The 23563-nt window shown below is 40.2% G+C and overlaps 1 protein-coding gene across 4 annotated transcripts in view; it reads left to right on the top strand.

Annotated features, from left to right (window-relative positions):
• The window catches only part of MET (MET proto-oncogene, receptor tyrosine kinase), a 97537-nt gene extending 75904 nt beyond the window's left edge, over positions 1 to 21633 (top strand). For all 4 annotated transcript variants that reach the window (XM_083574320.1, XM_083574317.1, XM_083574319.1 and 1 more), the window contains 10 exons: positions 909 to 1055; positions 4049 to 4208; positions 4979 to 5119; positions 9382 to 9612; positions 12029 to 12109; positions 12913 to 13094; positions 14568 to 14677; positions 17946 to 18111; positions 19310 to 19446; positions 19545 to 21633. In XM_083574320.1, the coding sequence (XP_083430446.1) occupies positions 909 to 1055; positions 4049 to 4208; positions 4979 to 5119; positions 9382 to 9612; positions 12029 to 12109; positions 12913 to 13094; positions 14568 to 14677; positions 17946 to 18111; positions 19310 to 19446; positions 19545 to 19755 (1566 nt within the window). In that variant the 3' untranslated portion in view covers positions 19756 to 21633. The remainder of the gene's footprint in view (positions 1 to 908; positions 1056 to 4048; positions 4209 to 4978; positions 5120 to 9381; positions 9613 to 12028; positions 12110 to 12912; positions 13095 to 14567; positions 14678 to 17945; positions 18112 to 19309; positions 19447 to 19544) is intronic.
• Positions 21634 to 23563: the final 1930 nt, after the last annotated feature.

Raw genomic sequence — 23563 nt, 5'->3', positions numbered from 1 at the left:
AGCTGCACAGGAGTCCGTTTCTCTTCTTTAGGGATAGGACGCTGATCAAGAATCTGGCAACCATGAATGAGCACTGGAGATGTAATTGTAGCATCAGTTGACTGACAAGTCGATAACTGTGATTGGGGAATGCGTGTCAACTCAAAAGCACTAAAACCTGCAAACAGTATTTCAGGATCCAGTGCATTCCCTTTGCCAGTAAGAAGCCCGAGTATTTGTCTGGATTTATTCTGCAGCTGTAATAAATGGAAAATTACTGAAGTCCTTTACAGGATTGTGCCAAAGTGTTGCTATGTATTACCAAATTGAAAGAAAATAAGGCTCTCCCTGTATGTATCTGTGATTTACAAAGGAGCTCCTGGCATTTCATCAAAGTTCAGTCTATCTAAGCCATCTCGATGAATTCCTAGGATTGTTTTACAACACCTGAAGCCCATTTGCCTGGATCCAAACTGCAGTAATAATAATAATAATAATAATAATAATAATAATAATAATAATAATTTATTTATTTATATGCCACTCATCTGGCTGGGTTTCCTATGGCCATTCAGCAACTTGTTGCAATTGTATGCAGTTGAGAGTAGAAGTGGCAGATACTTTTTTGTTTAGCCATTTGTAGATGGCCTTTGGAATTTTGAAGACAGTCCCTAAAACCAGACTGTCAGCAAGCAGTGATACTTGATTTAATGCATTCTAATTGCCATTCAGAAACTCAGTGTGTTTCTAAGTCTCAGGAAGGAATCAATGCATTTCAATGACCACTCACTGTCGTTTGTTTTATTATATCTCCTTAATGAAAATGTTTAGCAAGGGGAAATGAGCCTGGCTTGGTAAAGCTTCCCTATTATCTTCTTTTTCTTTTGTAATTCTGTTTCTAATTCTTTTTATCTGTTTTTTTCCCCCAGGGCAATAACATTGACTCAGAAGCTGTTAAAGGTGAAGTGCTAAAAGTTGGAAGCAAGAACTGTGAGAATATTACTTTGAAGTTTCAGTCTGTTTCCTGTACTGTTCCTAAAGAGCTGCTAAAATCCAACCATGAACTAAACATTGTGGTAAGATACCTACCCTAGCATTGCATACGTGGTATAGTTTGAAATGTCACTTCTCTACTAATAATATTTGCACAATTGAAGTTCTAATTTGTTCCTTGTGTTTACACATCATGCTTCATCTGAGCTGTTTAAACATTTCATTGGAAGCAGCACTTGCAATTACTTGGTGGAAGAGCAGCCAAAGCTTTCCTTTAACCACACTGCCTTTGGTATGAATTGGGTCCTTCCACGACTCTCCTCTCCCCTACCTTTTTGTTGTCATTCTTGTTGAGTGATCAGGTGTTCTCATGGTCTGCTCCACTGTGAAGACTTATTGTTATGAAGGGAGGAAAGAACTCCCATTACACTACCCTGTTGCGTTATCATCTCCAGCTGAATGTGTGAATTGTCTGCTTTCATGGCCCAGTTTTTTTTAAAGAACAAATTATCTTGATAGTCTAAAACATGGGGTTTATATTTTAATAATTTTTGATATTTGGATTGCTGAATCTGTTCAAACGTGGGCAGTATCGCAGGCTGACTTTTCAATGTTTTGATTTCCAAGCTGAGCTTGTTCAGCTCGCCAGTTTGAGCTAACATGAGACAACCTTAACTCTGGCCTTAAACTGGCGGTTCCTTTGATTGAGGAGGGGTTGTCAACGTGGTCCCTACCACCCACTAGTGGGTGTTTCAGGATTCTAGGTGGGTGGTAGGGGGTTCTTTGGCACAAGCTGAATCCTCCTTCCATCGAGCACTGGTAAGGAAATTTTACCATCAAGAAAGATGCATTAGTGGGTGGTAGGTATAAAAAGGTTGACTATGCCTGGATTAAAGAATATACTGAGGTTTGGAGGGGTTGCAACACTCCTGCAGAATCCTGATGTTTCCCTCTGAATTGTGTTCAGTCCTCTATTTTCATAAATCTCCCATGGATAGATTTGTTGTTAGAAAGCGGAAAGCCCATTCTGCCTATTTATATCTGGAAAAAGCCATGATGGAGGGAATAAAGAATAAACTCCCATCTCCTTCCAGTTCTGCTAATCCTATTTGGAATAAGAGAATTTCCCTTAAAAAAAGGGAAACGTTGGCAGCTATGATTGGAGCCAACACACAGCTGCTCTAAATTTTAAAAAGTTAGGTGAGCCAACCATAGACTTGCACATATTTGGCCCCTGAGATTACACATTGGGAGCTAGGGGTTAACATATGGCTTTGTCTTCTGGTACTATCACCTCTTCTGCACCAAGGAGGAGTTCGTGTGATATTTTCAGGAACAGAAGGGGTAACATGCATGCAGGTATGTCGACATTGCTCAAGCTCAGGAAAGCCAACTATTAATTGAAGTGTCCTTTGCAAAAGTCAGCATTTAGCTATTTTTTTTGTTGTCTTATATTTTACTATATAACCCTGGCAAATCGTTTTTGAAAATTTCAGAATCCATGCCTTTGTTACATAAATGCTGTAAATTATTTGGTTATCATATTTGAAAGCATTAGATGTTGGCACATTCACAGTGCACATCCAGCTGCATTTGTCAGTGTGGGAAATTAATGGGGCCAACATGCATGGAATAATGCATGCAAGGTGGCAGGAGTTTTTGTTTGTTTACTTTATTATTTTTCTGCTTATTTGCAAATTGCTTATGCACCCAGCATAAAAGGGAGACTTGCAAATCTATCATTCCAAATTGGACTGGATTCCAAAAAAGACAGAAGGATTGCCAAGTGCATTCCAACTCACTGAGATACTGTCATATGACACTAAATACTTTGGATTTCCTGGTTGATTAGTGCTGCTTGTTGCAATCTTCTCACTGAAAGACAACAACAGAACTGGTAAGGCAGAATCATTAGTGCGATAGAAACTTAAAGGACATTCCTGAAAAGATGCTAGATTTCATGATGAAGCACACTTGGCATTAGCTATTCTTTAACAAAGGGATGCAACCTTGGTAACTGCTTACTTACACAGCCAGAGTAAAATATTAGTACATATAGGGAGGCCAGTACCTCGGGTTAAGTACTTAATTCGTTCCAGAGGTCCATTCTTAACCTGAAACTGTTCTTAACCTGAAGCATCACTTTAGCTAATGGGGCCTCCTGCGGCCGCTGCGCCGCCAGAGCACAATTTCTGTTCTCATCCTGAAGCAAAGTTCTTAATCCGAGGTACTATTTCTGTGTTAGCGGAGTCTGTAACCTGAAGCGTATGTAACCCGAGGTACCACTGTATTATAAAAAGTGTACCTGACAACAACTAGGATTCCTGCTAGCAATAATAGACCAAATTCCCACCACCACTCCAGATGTCCCCTCCCACTTAAACTCAAGCATAGTCCATTATGAACTGATTTGAGGAGTCCTCTGGAGGAAGGTAGACTGAAGCTCTAGCCGGTGGCATTTTGAGTATAACCAAATTTGTCAAAGAGGTATCTAAGCGACTCTCTAGTTTTCCAGTGTTCCAAATGCCTCACTGCAACTGAATCTCTTGCTGGAAATGGCTGCTAAAGTAAACATTTTTGCATCCTTTACTCAAATGCTGTTCGTGTCCCTCACAGCTTGCGGCTCAAGTGGCAGATGCAAAGGTGATACAAGCATCTGCCAATGCTCAGATTTTCTCTGTTGCTGAATCTCCTGAGCTGAAAAGGGCTACCCAAGGAGCCAGATGTTAGTTCCTCACGGGTCAGGGCTTCTCCACTGTGTTGCCAAGTCTGTCTTTTTTATCTCTCTCTCAGTTTCTGGCTGGTGCTGTAGTTAGAAGGAATTTTATTCTGTTATTTCTAATACGGCATCTAATGTGACAATAGGCATTATATAAATTAATAAAATCAATCAATCTCTGGCCTTGAGAATAAAAAAAAAGTTAGCAAATGATGAGAGATAGGACTAGCATGTGTGACTTGCATGGATATGTTGACAGTGATGTTCTCTTATCAGTCCTCCAAATGAAATTGAGCTCTGTTATTGATGGGAGTTTTAAAAGCTAGCTATGGGTTCTTTGCCTTTTTTATCTTTCAGTGGCAGAAAGAAGTTTCATCAATGGTTATTGGGAAAGTATTGATTGTGCCAGAGAAGAGCTTCACAGGAATCATTGCGGGAATCGTGTGCATACCAGTTATTCTCTTATTGTTACTGTTTGGCCTCTTCCTGTGGCGAAAGAAGAGAAAGCAAATCAAAGGTGGTGGTGGTGTTCTTCATATTTGCTATTTCAGTTAGCAGATAGAGAGTTTCCTGCCCCAAGGAAGCTACAGGGGGACACGAAGCAGGGAAGAAGCAAGGGTGGGTAGCAAGAGGTGAAAGTGAGTGAATCTGGTTATGTCTACTTGGAGTCTAAGTCTTTGCCACAGCCGGGGAGGTTAAAGCAATAGCATTCTGCGGGTGGGTTTTGAAGAAGGATAGGAAGGAAGACAACGCACTACATAGGTGTTCTGAGAAGAGAATCCAGTCATAAGGGTAGCAAAAGTGTCTTATAACTAATTAGATTTTAAAGCTGGCTTTCTTCAACATTTACATCAAATATTGATGAGCTTGGAAGTCATAGATGGCCCACAACTCTCTTCTAAGCCAAGGGATGTTACAGATACACGTGGTTTGTTCAGAGTGCTTGATGATGGCTTATGTGGCTGCATGCATAGTTGTCATCAGAACTTTTTAACCAGTATGGATGCCCTCCTGCTGCAAAGTATTCTCTTCTCCAGCACAGCAGTAGGAAACAGAATATCCTGTTGTGCCCTGACAAAATATGCAGAATGGGCAGTTGTCTGTATATGTCTGGCACCAAACTGTCAAAATATAGTTCTGTTTTGCTATATGGAGGAATAGAGATACCCTACAGAACATCATCAGCTGCTCCACCCAATCTAGCAGTGAAATCACTGAAACCTCTAGGATTGTGCAAGTTTGTTCAGAACTTGGTACTGACATTCTCTTGTGTTCCCACATGTTAAGAATTAGGTGGAGAGATTGTTCGCTATGACGGACGAGTACACACTCCTCATTTGGACAGGCTTGTGAGTGCAAGGAGTGTAAGCCCTACAGCAGAAATGGTCTCAAGTGAATCCGTAGACTACAGATCGACTTTTCTGGAAGGTACTGTTTTTCTGATTAGTAAATACAGAAAAGATGCCACATTTTAAACAGCCCACTTCGTAACCCATCAAATGACACCTACAATAGGTTGCGTTTCATCTGAACGTTTGCTTTAATCCAGTTGTAATGTCCACTTACCGAGCAGTTTCCCATCACCACGTGGACTGACCCCATTCCCAGTTCATTTTGGGTGGCTGCTGGCACGAGTATCAAAACTCTATACGTCTAATTCAGCTGTTTAATAAAAAATAAAAATCTGTGCCTTACATAAAATGGCAGCAGTCTCTGCTGTAAGTCATTCTGAGCATTACAGTGGTGGTGAGAGGGAAGGATGGAAAAGATTTGCCTTGAAGATGATCAGAGGCATCCCTATAATGAACGTAACATGTGGTCTTGCTCTGTTTTTCCTTCCTTGTCTTTCCTTACATATCTTCCAATTTCCTCTGCTCTTCTTTAACTGATCTTCTGCTGCCATCCTGGTATGACTTCCATCTTTTTTGCTGTCTCTGTGCTTTTAGTCTCGCCTTCTCATCCATTAGGCTGCCTTGCCTTCCTCTCCATTTCCTTTATGTCTTCCTTCAGTTAAGCCTTTCCTGACCTATCCTAGCCTAATTTTTCCTTCCTTTCTCATTGGTGTATTTCATTGTGTATCCAGTGCATGCCTTTTGACTCTTGTAGGCGAGAAGAACCTTCACCTCCTAAGGAAGTTTGTAAGGGCCACTTCCAAACTTCATACAGCCATTGTCCCTCCCACACAGTGGTTTTTAGGAGTACGTGGGGCTGCTGGTAGGCTTCTGACACTTCCACTGGTGCTTGCAGAAGGGTTGTATATATATATATACAGTGATGGCAATTTGTGGAATCATGATGGCCTTCTTTTTAAGCTGTTGTGATCACACAAATTGCAGCAGCTACGTTTCAGCCTTCTGGTTCATACAGTTGGCAGTTCTATGAAGTATCTGCAGCCCTGCCCACTCTGTCACTGTGTTCCGTTGCGCCACAAGCGGTTTAGTTATGCTTTTGGGGGGGGCACAGGGGTACGCATACCCCTAAACATTTTGTGAATATTTGTACTTTTGTCAATTTACTGTATTTTTTTCTCCTGATTTGAACTATAAAATGGTGATTTTATTGAGTCAAAATAAGAGTACCCCTAAACATTTTTTTAAAAGAAAAAAAGCACTGGTTATGCTGGCCACATGACCCAGAAAGCTGTCTGTGGACAAACGCCAGCTCCCTCGGCCTGAAAGCGAGATGAGCACCACAACCCCATAGTCACCTTTGACTGGACTTAACTGTCCAGGGGTCCTTTACCTTTACCTTATGTTTACTGCATTGTTTGGGCCATCAGAAAATAAATGGCTGGATTGTGCTGAAGTGAGGAGAATCTATCTGAGAGCATTATGACAGGAAACTAGCTATAATGTTGAAATAAAATTATTTGTCCAGGTTTCTTAATTGGCAAAGCTGTTACTTTTCATGTCCTTAAGGTACCACTTTTGTTCCAGTATTACAATTGTTTAAAATCTTAACTGAAGTCCAGTCACAATTAAAGCAGTTAACGTATTTTTTAAAAAAATAGGCGGAGAACTCTAGATCAAATAGCATCTAGTCTGCGGGCGAGCGGTCTGAGTTTAATTAGATCTCAAGAATCCTGGCTTCAGATATAGTAATCAGCTTAAGTTAGCCTTTCTGTGTTGTAAGAAACATTGCTGGTGAGGCGATGTGATTAAATATTGGCCCAGGTTCCAGGTTGAATATTTGGCATGGCTCAGAATGTATCTAAACATCACATTTGTGCTCCATTTGTGGAGCACCAAGCATGTAGGTCAGTTCAGAGCATAAATACAAAACCCTCCATTTATGCCGGTTACCCATTATCTGATGTAATCATTTGACAGCCCATGAATTGCTAGCAAGGTGGAAGAGTGCCATTTCTGTGCACTCTTCTAACAATTACTTGTTCTTCTATATGCTCCACAATGTGGTAAAACTATGTTGCAGCACATCTTCTCTCAGTGTGTATCTTGACTTTACCATCAGGACCACAGTTATAAAAAATAATAAATGCTTCTGTCTCTTAGTGATCTTTCCCAATGAAAAAATAATTTCATACATTGTCCCTAAATGGGACATATTTATAACATTGTTCCTTAACTCCCCCACCTCCAAATTCATCAATCAAAACTAATACAAATATTTATAACAGTTGAGGAGTGAAATTAGAATCAGGCTGGTACTGAAAGGCTTCTAATTTTATTTACCATATTACTTTAGACTATTTGTAGCTGAAAAGAGCCTTGTAAATTTGGCAGTCATGTTTCTAGACATCTGCAATATAAATATAATGGATATTTCATCTGAATATGACCATAACAATTATTACATTATAGCTGCTTCCAGACAGGTGGCTCCTAGTGCTAATAAATCATTGCTCTTCTGTTCTTAAGCAGAATTGCAGTTTTCTGTGTGTTCATCCTGCTATGTCCTGTCCATACTTAGTAGATGTGGCATAGCATGCCCTCCAACACCAGAACTTACTTTTCTGTGGAGGATATGAATTGCAGGGTCTCCCTTAGAAACCAGACTTGACAGGGAGTTGCCACCAGTTTTTTGGGGGGTTTTTTGTTTGTTTTGGTATGCCATACTGTGCTCACTTGTGGGTTTAAGCCAGACTGACTACATCTAGAAAACAATATAAAAAACAGAACAGTCTGTAAAGATCAATATCATATCAGTCACTGCTTTGAAGTGAGATATTTTATTTTAATATATTTAAAAAGTTACGGTCAAAGGTTAACATCTGCAATACTTAATTTTGTTGCAGTGTAAAACTTCAGGAAATGAATCACTCAAGCTATTTTCCTAGTTGAATATTTACCATTAGATAAATATAGTCACAGGCACTTAGGAAGTATTCATCAGATTTTCAATTGCCCAGCAAATGATAATCTAACAATAACCTATGGACTTTGCTATATCCTCCTTTTTCACAAATGTGTCATTTCCCAATCCTATGCTCCCCCACGGATAATACAAGTACAGATAACTGTGGCTGTAAGTAGAATTCTGCAAAATTCAAGTGGGGCCTTGACTTTTGCTTTCTTCAGTCTAAAAAATTAGATTGCATTATGACAACATTGGTGAGACATGGCAAAATGGCATAGTTTATATAAAACCTCTGAATTAAATATAAAACCTCTGAATTAAAAAACCCAGACAAATGATATAATGGTCCATTTTGGCAGAGAGAGATATTGCTTTACTGCAAGTCACATCCTTTGACCCAAAAGCCTCCAGATAATCTTTTCTTTGTTATTGGCTTCAGCATTAAAGGCCTAAGGCTTAGAATTCAGAACAGATTCTGGAGCTCAGGCCTGAATCAAATTACATTGCACTGCCTAGATCGGTGGTGGGGAACTGGATCTGGCCAGCTGTATGATTATGACACCATAATGATGTTGAATGATTGACACTAGTCAAAATTCAAAGGAGGTTGCTGTAACGGCTGTTCATCAAAAAGCAGTTACAGCAACCTCTTTTGAAGATGCAATTCCAGTGCCAGTGAGCTTGGCCGAAATGGCCTGGTGAGCCACATGGGGGAGACCAAGTGTGCCTAAATACAGATTCCACAGCCCTGGCCTAGATTCTGGAACCATACCCTACAAATCCCGTTTTTTTCATGTGAGAGGACAGCAGCCATTTTGGACACAGCAATCTCACGCCCGCCCCCAAGTGCTTTTTTCAGGACCACAATATTGCGTACTGTCCCAAAATGCCCATTTTTGGGTGCTGTGCTCTTATCTGAGAGCACAGCCCTGGAAAAAGCATGTATTGGACTCCGCAATCTTGCATGGGTCACATGACTAGTGCAGGAGCATGGCCAGGAAGATGCATTATCTGGTTTGGGGACTCAGCATGTTGGAGGGTCTGTGAAACTCTATCCTTAAAAGGGTACATTTCATTCCCCTCCCTTTTAAGCTATAGGAATGCCATTAATATCTTGTTATTTTCTGATGTTTTGGTGTGATGTAATGTTTTTATCTTCTAGCTTTCAAACTGAATTCTTTTTAGCATGATCTTATTATAGGATACTGCTTTTAAATAACTTTAGAATCATTGTTTTGATGTGCGTTGGTGATTTTGTAAACTGTGTTTCAATCTACTAACAGAAAAGCAGGGAGGAAACGTTCAAATAAATGAAATCCAGCCCTTTATGGTAGAACTCATTGCTGATATATCTATTTCTATTTTTCTTATAGATCAGTTTCCAACTTTATCTCAGAATGGATCATGCAGACCATCCCATTATCCTCACACGGACCTATCTCCCATCCTGTCTACTGGAGACTCTGATTTAGCCAGTCCATTGTTGCAGACTAATGTCCACATTGACATAAGCGCCTTAAATCCAGACTTGGTCAAAGAAGTTGAGCATGTGGTTATTGGTGCTGATAGCCTGATAGTACATTTCAGTGAAGTAATAGGAAGAGGTAGGTGTTGAGTCTGTCATCTCAAGCCACACATCTCCACAGTCGTGCATCAAGCATCAAAACGTTTAATTGGTGCTCAGAATTACTCTTGCGAATAGTTGTTTTAACCAGCTGGCAGAACGCCATTACAGTAGATTCCAATTGTACCACTAAGGGAAAGTAGTTCCACAGTAAGAGGGTCATTGCAGAGAAGACCCTCCCTTCTCAAGTCCCAATGTCTGGCAGGCATGGTAAGGCCTCCAGTGATCTCAGGTCTGGATTTTACAGAAAGAGGTGTTCTCTCAGATAGTCGCATGTCAACCACCAATCCGTGCAGGCTGTTTAGGGCTATTTTTTCTTTGTCTGATGCATCTGATTATCCAGTCTCTAATAGTTTCATCTTGTTCCCCACCCCCCACAATGTCTATGTCTATTTTAATGAATTTATTGAATCCCCATTTAAAGCCCAATGCACAGCAATATAGCTTGTGGCATGATGCATTATGCAAAGTATTTTTTCTCTCCCTACCTGGAATCTGCTGCCAGTTAAAGTCTTGAGTATATATCGCCATTGTCCTTAAAGGTAATGGGAAAATAAGAGTCAGCACTGACTTCGTACAAACCTTTATCTATGGGTGTATGAAATAACAGAAGTCTGGACTTCCTGTTTGGCGGCAAACCCGGCAAGTTGTCCTCTCGGGCACTCCTGCACCCAGGAGGAGTCCCAGACAGAAATTAACGGGGAATAAGGGGCATGCCTCCCCTTACCTTTTGAGGGTATCGAAAGGGCACGACCCGTGGTCATCAGCTACTGCCTTTTCTTTGCAAATTGTGGTGGAAATCCCCGTCTCAAAGATGAAAAGGTGAAGGCACTGGGCACAATGGCTCTGTTCAAGGACAGCCCCAGTAAGCTACTGTGGTGAGCTGTGGAATACCTTTGAACAGTGGCGTAGCGTGGGGGGTGCAGGGGGGCCGGCCGCACTGGGGGGGGGCGCTCGAGACTCGAGTGCTAAAATCCACGGGTTAGGGTGCACAAATTACTTGCCTTGCCCCGGGTGCTGACAACCCACGCTACGCCACTGCCTTTGAATTTGGACATAAGTGGCAAGTGAAGAGGCACTCCCCTGAAAAGATCCTGATTTATGCTGCAGGAGAAAATCATTTGTTTGGAAAGAATGAAAGATGCTAATTTCTACTTTGCTTGAACGGTGGAAGGAAGGGAGGGGAGGGGAGGCAATATTTTGAGTCTTTTTCTTTCTTTCTTGGGATCTGCATTATCTACCTTCCCCAAAAGTGCTGGAAGGTAAAGTTTTCGGGAAGAGTGGACTTTAAAGACACCTCTTTGCGATGGATTTATTTTATAACTAATGACTTTGCCTGAAAGAAGACAGAGAGTAACAATCTTGAGGGACTTTTGAGGGATTTTGACCACCCCTTGGAACTTCGTATTGTGATATAAAAATAGTAAATAGTAAAAGATTGGTAACAACTGGATTGACTGTCTGCTAAGCCCTAGGAAGAGAATAAACTGTGGAGTCGGATGTAATGGAATCGAGGATCGGCAGGATGGACTGCAGAAAGATTTATTAGTTTGGGGGGGAGGATGGAGAGGAGATATGGATTTTGCTGATTGTTAATTACATCAGTCCACCCCCCTTGAAGGTTAAAGTTGGAAATGAGAACAGTGAAAGGGACAGGAAGGACCACAACGTGTACCATCTTGACTGCTTCTGAGACTTTCAGACAGAGAAGAAGAGAGATGGATTATGTTTATTTATAAATGATTTATTAATGAACTGATAGTATGTAAAATTAAACTTGGCAAAATGTGAAGGGTGGGTGACACTGAGAGATTGGCAGTGTTAGAGGGAGGCAGTGTGTATTATATATTTATACAAAAAAACATTCTAGGGGTTTCATTTTCACTCTCTGCATGCAGCACCAGTGAGGCTATTGTTTGTTACTGGGGCCAGACATCAGGCAGCAATGTTCAAGGCCATGTTAGGGAGGAATGCGTGTATGTTGTCTGGGAGGAAGCAAGATCTGTTTTTCAAAGTGTTACTCAAGAGGTAACAGAAGGAAATGTTTCAGAATAGATGAATGACTATGACGGGTAGATAAAAGAGGATTTGCCCTACTCGGCTATTTTGTTATAACAATGTATAAAAGCCATAGCAGAAATTGGTAACTGAACAGGTGATGTGTAGGGAGAAGGGATGAATGCATATTGAAATGATAGTTGGAAAAGTTATTTTATTGGGAGCAACAAAGAAGGGAGGAAAATAGAAGGGACATCGGGGTGGGGGGGGTGGGAAGTCAGCTTTTGAATTTGTTTTGATTTTGTATTAATTTGGTGACTGTTTGTTTAAAATTATGGAAAATCAATAAAAATAATTGGCAAAAAAGTAACAGAAGGCTAACCTTATTCTCAACGCAGGGCATTTTGGATGTGTCTACCATGGAACTTTGTTGGATACCGATGGCAGGAAAATCCACTGTGCTGTGAAATCCTTGAATAGTGAGTCATAGTTTTTCATAGTGAACCACAATGAATGTCAGAGTCAACAGAATCAGCTGCCTTATCAAAGTGCACTTTCACACCCTAGCGATATTAGTTGTATATGGGCTATTATAAAGTTCCCCTAACAATTGATTTGTCTCACCATGTCCTTGTGGAGGAAAACTCACATCCTCTCCCCCCCGCCCCCCGGATAAATAGAAGATTAAAGGAAAGAAAGAAAACATGCTGGTATCATTTTACACACTGCTGGGCTGCTTTGTATTCATTTTTTATGAGTGAGACACTTGGAAACTGCAGGAGCAAATTGGCACACACTAGTAAATGGCCTTCTTCTGGCTCTGCACTTGGGACATTTCTATTTATTATTTCTAGCCTATGAAAAAGGAAGGGAGGTGCAATAAAAACAAGGAAAGAATTCTGGAACTACAAATGTATGCTGTGAATGTGTTAAAGTATATTCTGGCCATGATAAACATTCATTCAGCTATGCAGATGACAATTCAAGTTCAGTTGGCTATAGATACAGAGTTCTGCCTAGTTCTGCAAACACTTAGTAATGTTTCTTATCTGATTAGACATGCTGGATATAATATTTAGAGGAGGGACTATTGACCTAATATTGAGAGAGAAATCAGATATTATTTAATAAATGTGTATTTAAAAGAGTTTTGTTTCGTTCTGAATGCGGGGAGGGAGGATGAGGTAAAGGCTAATATTTGACACTTGTTCCTGTAAATTTCAGTTGTGTTAAAATGTGCTAGAAATGATCTGTACTATGGTTTTGCTACTGCATTTCTCAGGGATTACAGATTTGGACGAAGTATCACAGTTCCTAAAAGAAGGAATCATAATGAAGGATTTCACTCATCCCAATGTCCTATCACTGCTTGGAATTTGCTTGCCCAGCGAAGGGTCTCCTTTGGTTGTGCTTCCTTACATGAAACACGGGGATCTTCGGAACTTCATTAGGAATGAGTCTCATGTAAGTACAATCCAGGATGTGCTTCAGTGATATCGTAAAGTTGGCCGTTATACATGACTGCAGCTCTGCTCAACCTAAACACATTAACTGATTTGTTCAACCATCACTTTTAATTGTGGTTAATACAGCCTGGGTTTTTAGCAAATCTTTCTGCCATGGAATAATAATCCAAAAGAATGGTTTAAAGCCATGATGTTTTCCAAACAATAAATAATTTCCTCCCTAAAATATGCCACAAAACTGTCATCAAACAGCTTTAAAAATGCCATCTGTGCATATAGTCATTCTTATAAATTAAAAGTAGAACTGCCAGTCAACCAAGAAAAGCAACAACCCTGTAATAGCATGATATTATATAAATGTAATTATTACCTTTCACTCCTAAGCATTCACTGGCACAAAATGAGTTCCCAAGATCTGTCATCTAACTAACTTTTATTATATGATTCTGCCTTACAAATATTTTAGTAGACTGGGAATATGTAGCATTACTATTCCTCCTTACCTGGGAATAAGCCCCATTGAATTGCATTGAATTTTCCTATGAGTAGATTAAAGGTAAAGGTAAAGGGACCCCTGACCATTAGGTCCAGTCATGGCTGACTCTGGGGTTGCAGCGCTCATCTTGCTTTATTGGCCGAGGGAGCCGGCGTACAGCTTCCGGGTCATGTGGCCAGCGTGACTAAGCCACTTCTCGTGAACCAGAGCAGTGCACAGAAACACCGTTTACCTTCCCGCTGGAGCGCTACCTATTGCACTTTGACATGCTTTCGAACTGCTAGGTTGGCAGGAGCAGGGACGGAAACTCACCCCATCCACCAACCTTCTGATCGGCAAGTCCTAGGCTCTGTGGTTTAACCCACAGCACCACCCATGTCCCTATGAGTAGATTAGGATTGCATTATTTTTTTTATGTGTTGCCATTAAAACCAGATGCTATGTTTCCTCCACTATGCAAAGTTTAGTTTTCAAAAAGCTGGTGGTAAGACACAGGACAGTAGTCACCAACCTTTCAGGGTCCCTCCTTGCCAAAAAACCCAAACCCATCCACACAGACTCACACAGGCAACATTCCCTACCTCTCAAAAAACCAAATTCAGCCATACATCTTTCTCCCAACACACAAACTCAGCAACAATTCTCCACACCCAAAAAACAAATGCAGACAGGCAATATCTCTTCCCTCAGTCCCCAAACAATAAAACTCACCTAGGCAACATCCCTTGAAAACCAACCCCACCCATTTAATTTAAAAACAAACAAACCCCCCAAAAACAGGAGGAACCAGAGATCTTGGTAGCATGTCAAAGGGGGTGTTTGTGACTGGTTGATCATAAGCATCATGTTAATGACCCCAGACATAAACCTAATGACATGCTTCATCAATTGCATTTTGAAACTGACTTCTGTACTATGGTTTGTTGTTGTTATCAATTATGTTATCTAATGAAAATTGCTGCCCATGTTTTCTAGAACCCAACAGTAAAGGACTTGATTGGATTTGGCCTGCAAGTGGCGAAGGGAATGAAATACCTCGCAAGCAAAAAGTTTGTCCATAGAGATTTAGCAGCAAGAAATTGTATGTAAGTACAGCAATCTGATTCCACAGTCTGATGGTGTTTGGCTAAAGTAATGCTTGAAGAAGGAACGTTTCACATTGCACAACTTCTATTTGTTGCTCTCGTGTCATGCCATTCTAGTGTAGAGCTCAGAAACTCACTTCCACTGATGTAATTGCCATGCCGAGAACTGCTGAGCTTTACATAGAAAGATATACAGTGGTACCTCAGGTTACAGACTCCGCTAACCCAGAAATAGTACCTCGGGTTAAGAACTTTGCTTCAGGATGAGAACAGAAATTTACCTGAGGCCCCCATTAGCTAAAGTGGTACCTCAGGTTAAGAACAGTTTCAGGTTAAGAACGGACCTCCAGAACGAATTAAGTTCTCAGCCCAAGGTACCACTGTATATCACTTGTGCAGCACAATCCTGTGTGTATTAACTCTGAGGCAATTCATTCTGTGTTGCTCCTAGGGAAGTGTGCATAGGTCCGCAGCCTTAAAAGCATTTTTCTGGGCAGAATTATTCCACTGAAATGTTTCTGCTTAAGAGAACTTCCTAAAAATGCCACGGCTTACCTTTGAAATCCTTTGCTTCCATGCTCCTGGCTGAATTGGACACGACAAACTGTAAATGTTACTCACACACGTCAACAAAAATAAAACAGTTACAGATAGGTAGCCGTGTTGGTCTGCCATAGTCAAAACAAAAAAAAAAATTTTTCTTCCAGTAGCACCTTAAAGACCAACTAAGTTAGTTCTTGGTATGAGCTTTCGTGTGCATGCACACTTCTTCAGATACCTGAATCTGAAGAAGTGTGCATGCACACGAAAGCTCATACCAAGAACTAACTTAGTTGGTCTTTAAGGTGCTACTGGAAGAATTTTTTTTTTGTTTTAAAAATAAAACAGTTTCTGTATGAAAAATGAAATGAATAAAACTTCCACAATCTATTATCAACATTCCTCAGCTCCCAAGCCTTGGTGAATCAACTTTTGTATACCCATATAACATACAATGCATTGAAGGACATGAGAAAATTTGAGGGCTCACAACCTACGGTCAACAAGCTATAAAATCAATTGTCATGTGTAACCTGTTGTAGACAATGTTAATTGCCAGGCACATTTTGACTAAACAGTTGCCTTCAGTGACATAGATTCAAAAAGGCTGCTTTCAACATAAATCCAGAAGGTGCCGTGTAAATAAATACTCACGTTACCAAATGAAATAATGTACTAGGGTCTTCTACTCAAACATTTGAGGTGTCCCTCCTTCAACAACAAAAATGTATTCATGCTTTTCTTCTGTGAACACAATTTTTTTAAAAAGAAAGACACCTTTGTCAGATTTTATTGCTGCTGGTCCATTTGACTTAGAGATGTTTGCACACACAAGCTCTCCAATGAGCCTAATACAAAGGAGCTTAGGTACACAGTTCCTTCACTGTGTACCAACGAAGGAACTTTTTTGCCATAGCACAGCACCATTTTAAACATGTTTGCTTGTACACAACATTGTGAGCTGTTGCCTTTGGAGTGCTTGCAGGTGAATTAACTGATTCAAAAGCAATTGTGGCTTGATGTCACCATGATAGGTGACAAATTACCTGCCAAATTTGTTTTCGAGAACTACAATTTTCCTCTTTTAGTTTCATGATGCAGTTGCTAAAGTTACTCATCAAATGCACATCTTCCCTATGTTACTGCACTGAAATAAGCATGGCTGAGTTACAGAAAGAAAATAAACCAAAGTTCTGTACAGAGGGGTTTTCTGTTCATGGCTTTGCTTTGACCTCTGCTATGCAAGAATTTTTATACCTAACAAAAATTATGCAAAGAATCTTATTAGTGTCTGAGTGACCAGACAGTTTAGTTCATACAATGAAAGATTGGTACAATAACTGTCAGCATTGTTAATACTGATGCATCGCCAACATTATGAATTAATGAGCTTAACCACATTAATTAAAAGTTCACTCTCAAGACATGTGGTGTTTGAGTTCAGTTAGCATAAAAATGTGACTGTCCCTTTGTAGATGAGTGTGCAAACTTTTGAAAAGTGTTATTTAAGTATTAAGCATGTCAGTAAAGCAGCTCCATATTCACTATTCAGTTTGCAGATTTGTTAACCCACTGGCTTATTTCACTTAGTAGTTTTTCATTTTGATGAGGTTCTTCTAAGATACGAAAGGGGAGAAAACATTCAAGCCATCCAAGGCCATTAAAGTCTGCTTTGCAACTTCAGTTGCCAAATATAAAAGGGGAAAAAATTACCTAGCGAAGACATAGTGAGCGTGCCTGTGGTCGGGGATTGGCTGTAACTTTCCTGCCAACCAGAAATACGTTATACTAGGCCATGACTGGCATGTGGTGATACGGTTGTGTGATTTGGATCACCATGCATGCTCAACTCTTTTTCCATCGGTCTCAAGAGACAAAGGAGTGCTCCTCCAGGGGTCAAAGTCAAACTGCTGGAGAATCACAGTGCCTGCTGTGGTTGCAGAGACTGGTAACTCAAAGCTGCTGTCTCCTGTATTGTTTTTGCTGTGTTAGCAGCACTGGAGTGACCTCTCTGGGGCGCAAGCTTGGGCAGTGTGTATGGAGGACCTGGGCTACCCAGATGGCAAGACTCTTGGCCTCATTGATGTGGCCCAAAGGAAATCAGAGCAAGATGCTTGGCAGGAGACGTGCAAGGCACCACCCAACCGCCTTAGGGACTCCACTCTGGATTTGTATAGGGTTTAATCCTTAGCTTTCTCCTTCAACTCAGCCCACATGTACAGAGCAGGTTGGCAGTCTTTTTGATAGGAGCTTTCCCTCACACCTAAACAATTATAGATTTGTTCTGCCTATATCAATATTTTAGATAGAATGTAAAATACTGAGAATGAAAAATAGCCCAATAGTTCAGCAGCTACTAGGAATTTCCATGGTGCAAGCCATGCTGAAATGAGCAGACGTTGCCCTAAGTTTACAGCTGTGCTTATCCACAATGACGGTGTCCATTCAGTTTAATGGTGTTTATGTGGAAGCTATGTTTAGCGAAAGACACACTACATAATAGATGTTGTGGGCACTGGTATTCATTATCTCCAAATACCAGATCACTGCATCTTAGTTGTTAAGGAGGTGCCATCATTTTAATGGTATTATAAGCATGTTTATTAGATATTGCTGTTGTTTGCCTGTTTATTATTTGTTGAAATACGTAACATAGCCTTCCAAAGCTATGTCCTCAAAGGCATTGTGTTGTTTCGTTTACAGATAATGGTATTTATCATTTTTCTAGGTTGGATGAAAAATTCACTGTCAAAGTTGCTGATTTTGGCCTTGCTAGAGATGTCTATGATAAAGAGTACTACAGCGTACACAATAAAACAGGAGCCAAACTGCCAGTAAAATGGATGGCTTTAGAAAGTTTGCAGACTCAGAAGTTCACTACAAAGTCAGATGTGGTAATATGTCTATAATTATTTATGTAGCTCTTGCTGACTTTCCACATTTCAAAGCATTCCTGGAAATATTAAAGGAAAAGAACGACATGGTAGATTAATGCAAAAAGCTTGCAATCCTAAATCAGAACTAAGATTCAGCACTTTTAGCTTGAGGAATAAATCTGACTGGTTTTCTCTTTTTTGCTTTTGGGCACACATCCTCAAACCACAGAATTTTAGACATGACAGCCGTGGTTGGCAAAATTTTAGGACCCTGCCTGTCTTGATGGTCACACCCTCAGTCATAAGCAAACCAATTTGGAAGAAACCTGTGACAAACTTGAGCACATTAGCCAATCTCTGAGGGTTGGTCAACTTAATCTAACCAGATCCATTTCCCACCTCCCACATCTTAAAATTCTGTTTTTCTGTTTGTGAGCTCCATAAACAGTAGAGGGACTTGTCCCAGCCTTTTTCATCATCGGTCCTTGTTGAGAAGTGTTGTGGATTCCAAACTGTGTGTGTTGCTTTCTTGGAGTCCCTCTCTTCACTTGAAATGTTACTCTGTTCTGGGTAGAAGTTCCCTTATGGTAGACATGACATCATTCAGTGTTGCCCAGCCCAGATCGCCTCTTTCCTCAGCCAGCATGCCCTTTGACTATGCAAGATGGTAATTGGTTCTAGTTCCAAGTAGATACCCTTTACCAATAGTGAAGGGCTGTCCTGTCAAGATTCAGATTTCCATTTGACCTGCTGTACTTTGCCATATATTCTCGACTAGTTTTGTTGGTGTAAATGCTCTCAAGACAATTTAATATTTTAAAACTTCTAAGAATTTTCTCCTAACATATGTTGCAGCACGTAGAACTGAATAACCAGTGTGAAGACCAGCCTTCCCCAACAAGGTATCCTCCAGATATTTTGGAGGCCAATGGCTGGAAATGATTGAAGCTGTAGCCATGGACATCTGAAGGACCCCAGCTTAGGGGAAGGCTGGTGTACGTCATTAATGTTCTTAACTCTTGGTTCTCTCTATTGTTTACAGCACAAAATTTGATTCAGCCATTGCCAACGTGGTGCCCTCCAGTCCAAAACTTCTGGAGAGTACCAGGTTTGTAATGGCTAGTTTAATTTTTTGAAGGTTAAGCCCATAGTAAAATTTGTGTGTGTGTTTGTGTGTGCTATAGAAAGACCCAAGCTCTTCTTTGTTTTTTGTTAGTGGTCCTTTGGAGTATTACTGTGGGAGCTGATGACAAGAGGAGCACCACCCTACCCTGACGTCAACTCTTTTGACATCACTATCTACTTGCTACAAGGAAGAAGGCTCTTGCAGCCTGAATATTGCCCAGATCCACTGTAAGGAAATGGTTTATAAAACCTTATACAAATATTGCCAAGTTTTAGGGATAATGCTCTATAGAGGATAATTCACTTTCCTTGTCTTTCAACTGCAGGTATGAAGTCATGCTAAAATGTTGGCATCCAAAGCCTGAACTGCGGCCAGCGTTCTCCGAGTTAGTTTCAGATATATCAATGATCTTCTCTACTTTCATTGGAGAGCATTACGTTCACGTGAATGCCACCTACGTCAATGTGAAATGTGTTGCACCTTATCCATCTCTTTTGTCTTCGCAAGACAACATAGACAGGGAAGCAAATACATGACCAAGCACGTTTTTACCATCATGGGGTGGGAAACCATAAATCGTGGCCAATGACTTTTTTTGTCTGTTGGTTTCTGTGAAGGCACTGTGTTTGTTTGTGTTGTACAAATTGCACTACTTTGAGGAGACAATTTCATGTTGCTGAAAGCTATGGATTTCTGTGTTGTCCGGATAAGAATTTTCAAGTGTGATGGGCAACCGTAGCACCAACAGTGCTATTGCAACACCTAATCTAATGCCAGCTATCATTCATTTGTGAGCAATCTAGCTGCTGCTATAAATTACATCATGTACAGCAGATGAATTCATAGATTCATCAGTAACTCAGACTTCCAGGCACTTAACAAATGAGCTAACACTTGGTCAGCAGTCTTTTTCTGCCTAAGGTTGCAAACAGTTATCTCATCTCTATTGAAGATTTGTTTTGCCTGCTGTAGCAATTTGGCTGTTTTGAAGGCATACAGTGACCAAATGGGCATTTATCACATAGACCAAGGACCACAATTCTTCTTTTTGCAAAAGAACACAGTATACTAATTGAAATTATCATGTGATAAAAATATTGCAACAACTGGCATTCCCATTCTGCAACAAGGTTTAAAACTTAGAAGTCTCTGCAACCAGTAGGTTAAACAAATTTGTGGCCAACATTGCAGAGGCTTAAGAAATCAGCTGAGTAGTAACTCTAAATTTTAGCAACAATGGCTGTGTGTTAATCAAAGGATTTGCAGCAGGAGAAAGGAGAAGAGCGCGAACAAAGGAAAGGGGGGGGGATCAGCCAAACTTGAACCAAAAGGAGTGCAACTGCTGCTAAGCTGGGCATGCCATTGAGAAAGAACTGAAAATAGATTTTGACATAGCCCATAACTGCTTGATATATTTGACTGATTATATGGATTGTGACATGCCATATATGTCTTTAGAGTAATGACCAAAAACGCAGGTTTTTAAAAACAGTAATTTAAATAATTTTGTAAACTGCTCTTAACTCTTGAACATCATGTTTCATTTCTGTTCCTGTGGAGTTCAGTGCATTCTACTGTATAGACTGTTTGACGTAGGATTGATAGCTAGTTTTGTTGGTGTAAAACCTTTCAAAGCATTCTATTTTTATATTGAAAAGTTTTATTTTTAATTAATCTATATATAAAGGTTTGCACTGTGAACACTTAAAAATATGTTACCAGCTTTTCATTCGTAAGTTGTATAGAGGTTAAAAACTTTGTTCTGTAAAAAAACCAACAACTGTAAAGGCCCAGAGTTGACTGCATGCCACATCCACCCCAAGTGTTAAAATCCCCGTTGCTGGAATTAAAAACAACAACAACAACCCTGTTCTAAGACCTTTGAGGAGGCGATGCTTATAAAGAATCCAATTATAAGGGAGATTTATTGTTCTTGAAAAGAGAATGCTACACTGAAAGATTTATGATGAAGTTGGAGTGGGTAAGCAAACTACTTGCTGATAATACTGGATTGTATTAAATTGCCACTTCCATTCCAGCAACAAATATTTCATGCGCGCTGAGAGCAATGTTAATTGTGAACTGCCTTAACACTGAAACTTCTGCTGCAGGCAAAAAGAAGAAAAGGAAGATCCTAAGGGGGTAAGGAAAATCGTGATGCCAAGGCTTAGCACAGTCATTCTAAACCTGTGTAGACTTGCTTTGAGGAATGCAGGGAGATGGGGAATGTAACAGACTATTTATGAGGAGAAATTAATGTTGTGTCTGGGACACTTGTAAATAATACGTGATTCTTGTAGGGATTTGATGTTTGTACATTCATACAGTATACTTGCCAAAAGATGGATGGTACTTGCCTTTATAATTGTGATGGACCTAGCAAACTTAAAATAAACCTAGAAGTTTGTATGCTGGCTGTTTGTTTTAAGTATGCGTATAGCTGTTAAAATGAGAGTGGCTTTCGTCCCGCCAAGACTTTGAATCGGTAGGACTATGGAGGGGATGTAGAATGATTCCCACCTCATAACCTGGAGGGAGGAAGCGGGTGCCTTGCAAATTGAGACTAAAAAGAAACGGACAACTTAAGAACCCGATACGATGTTGGGTTTAAAAGAAAAGAAAGTTTTCAGGTCCCCAATCCATGCACATTTTACTTGGGAGGAAGCCCCTTTGACCTTGGTTAGGATTTACTTCTGAGTAACAATGGCAATTTTAATCTGAAATCTTAGACGCAGTACTGTGCCCAGAGCTCAGAAACTGCTCGCGTTTATGAAATTCCCTGTTGCAAAATGCGCCTAGAACAATGGGGAGTTTTGAGCGCTGCCTTTCATCCACAGTCCTTGGGGGTCCAACACATTATGAAGAATTTTCACATATAAGATGGGTGTTCCACGTTGCCTATACATGCTTGTTTTGGGAGATAAATACTAGAGAATCCTATGTAACAGACCAGCCCTCAGTTAACAGATTAATATCCGTTAATATGATGTCACTAGCCACAATATTAGTTTATTTTTAATAATATTTTTTATTAGTTTTCAATTACAGTCCAATAATAGCCTCATTATAACAATACCAATTTATAATACTATTATTCATACGAATCGTTCAAATTCCGAATTATATAATTTAGATAAAGAGGGGGGCCCCACATGTTAGATTTGATGATTTGATTGTTTTCTTTACTTCTGCGTCCCCAAACCTTATTAATTTCCATTACATTCCGGTCATAATAATAACCCCTTATACAAGAACTGCAATATTAATAACTTCTATTCGTGCTGACACATTAAATGACTTATAAATCTACAAGTGAGGAACTTGAACTATATTCTTGTTCTTCCTTTGTGTGACAGTTATTCTGTCCGTGGTGTTTCTTCCTGTCCTTGTAAGATGTTATGTCTTTCTATCCGTCATTCCTTGGGCGGAGCTGATATCCCATCGTTGAGCATATTAGCTTATTAGTAAAAGATGATACATTATTCTCTCATAGCTAAACACCTTTCCTTTTCACCGATCAGAAAACAGCACATGACGTGGAATCCTGTTGTAGACTGTGAACAGCAAAGGCCGTCAAGTCTTTCAATAGCGTACAGAACTCACGTCACCGAAGTGCAAGCATTGATTCCTGCCTAAGGAATCACCATTCTTGGCAGCTTTAACAATTGATCTTCGAGTGTGTTAATTTAATTCAATTAAAAAATACCGTCTTAATATTGACAGGACTGAGTGACGGTTTACATTGAAAGGGTGTGTGTGCTGTATACTTGACAATGAGAAGAGATTAATTCAGTGTTGGTATTTCAAAGCATTGCTGATTTACATGTCTGTTTAGAAGTAGGTGCCATTGAGGTCAGTGGAGCACACTCCTGGGTAAATTGCTATAGGATTGTGGTCTTGTTGGTGCAGTTACATGAGAAGATTTACAGTTAGATATTTAGACTACCTTATTCACCTTGCCAACAAAGGTCCATATAGTTAAAGCTATGGCTTTCCCAGTAGTGATGTATGGAAGTGAGAGCTAGACCATAAAGAAGGCTGATCGCTAAAGAATTGATGCTTTTGAATTATGGTGCTGGAGGAGACTCTTGAGAGTCCCATGGACTGCAAGAAGATCAAACCTATCCATTCTGAAGGAAATCAGCCCTGAGTGCTCACTGGAAGGACAGATCCTGAAGCTGAGGCTCCAGTACTTTGGCCACCTCATGAGAAGAGAAGACTCCCTGGAAAAGACCCTGATGTTGGGAAAGATTGAAGGCCCAAGGAGAAGGGGACAACAGAGGACGAGATGGTTGGACAGTGTTCTCGAAGCTACTGACATGAGTTTGACCAGACTGCGGGAGG

This window comes from Podarcis filfolensis, assembly GCF_964270895.1.
Source record: "Podarcis filfolensis genome assembly, chromosome: 10".
Taxonomy (NCBI): domain Eukaryota; kingdom Metazoa; phylum Chordata; class Lepidosauria; order Squamata; family Lacertidae; genus Podarcis; species Podarcis filfolensis.
This window is presented reverse-complemented; position numbering and strand designations above follow the sequence as displayed.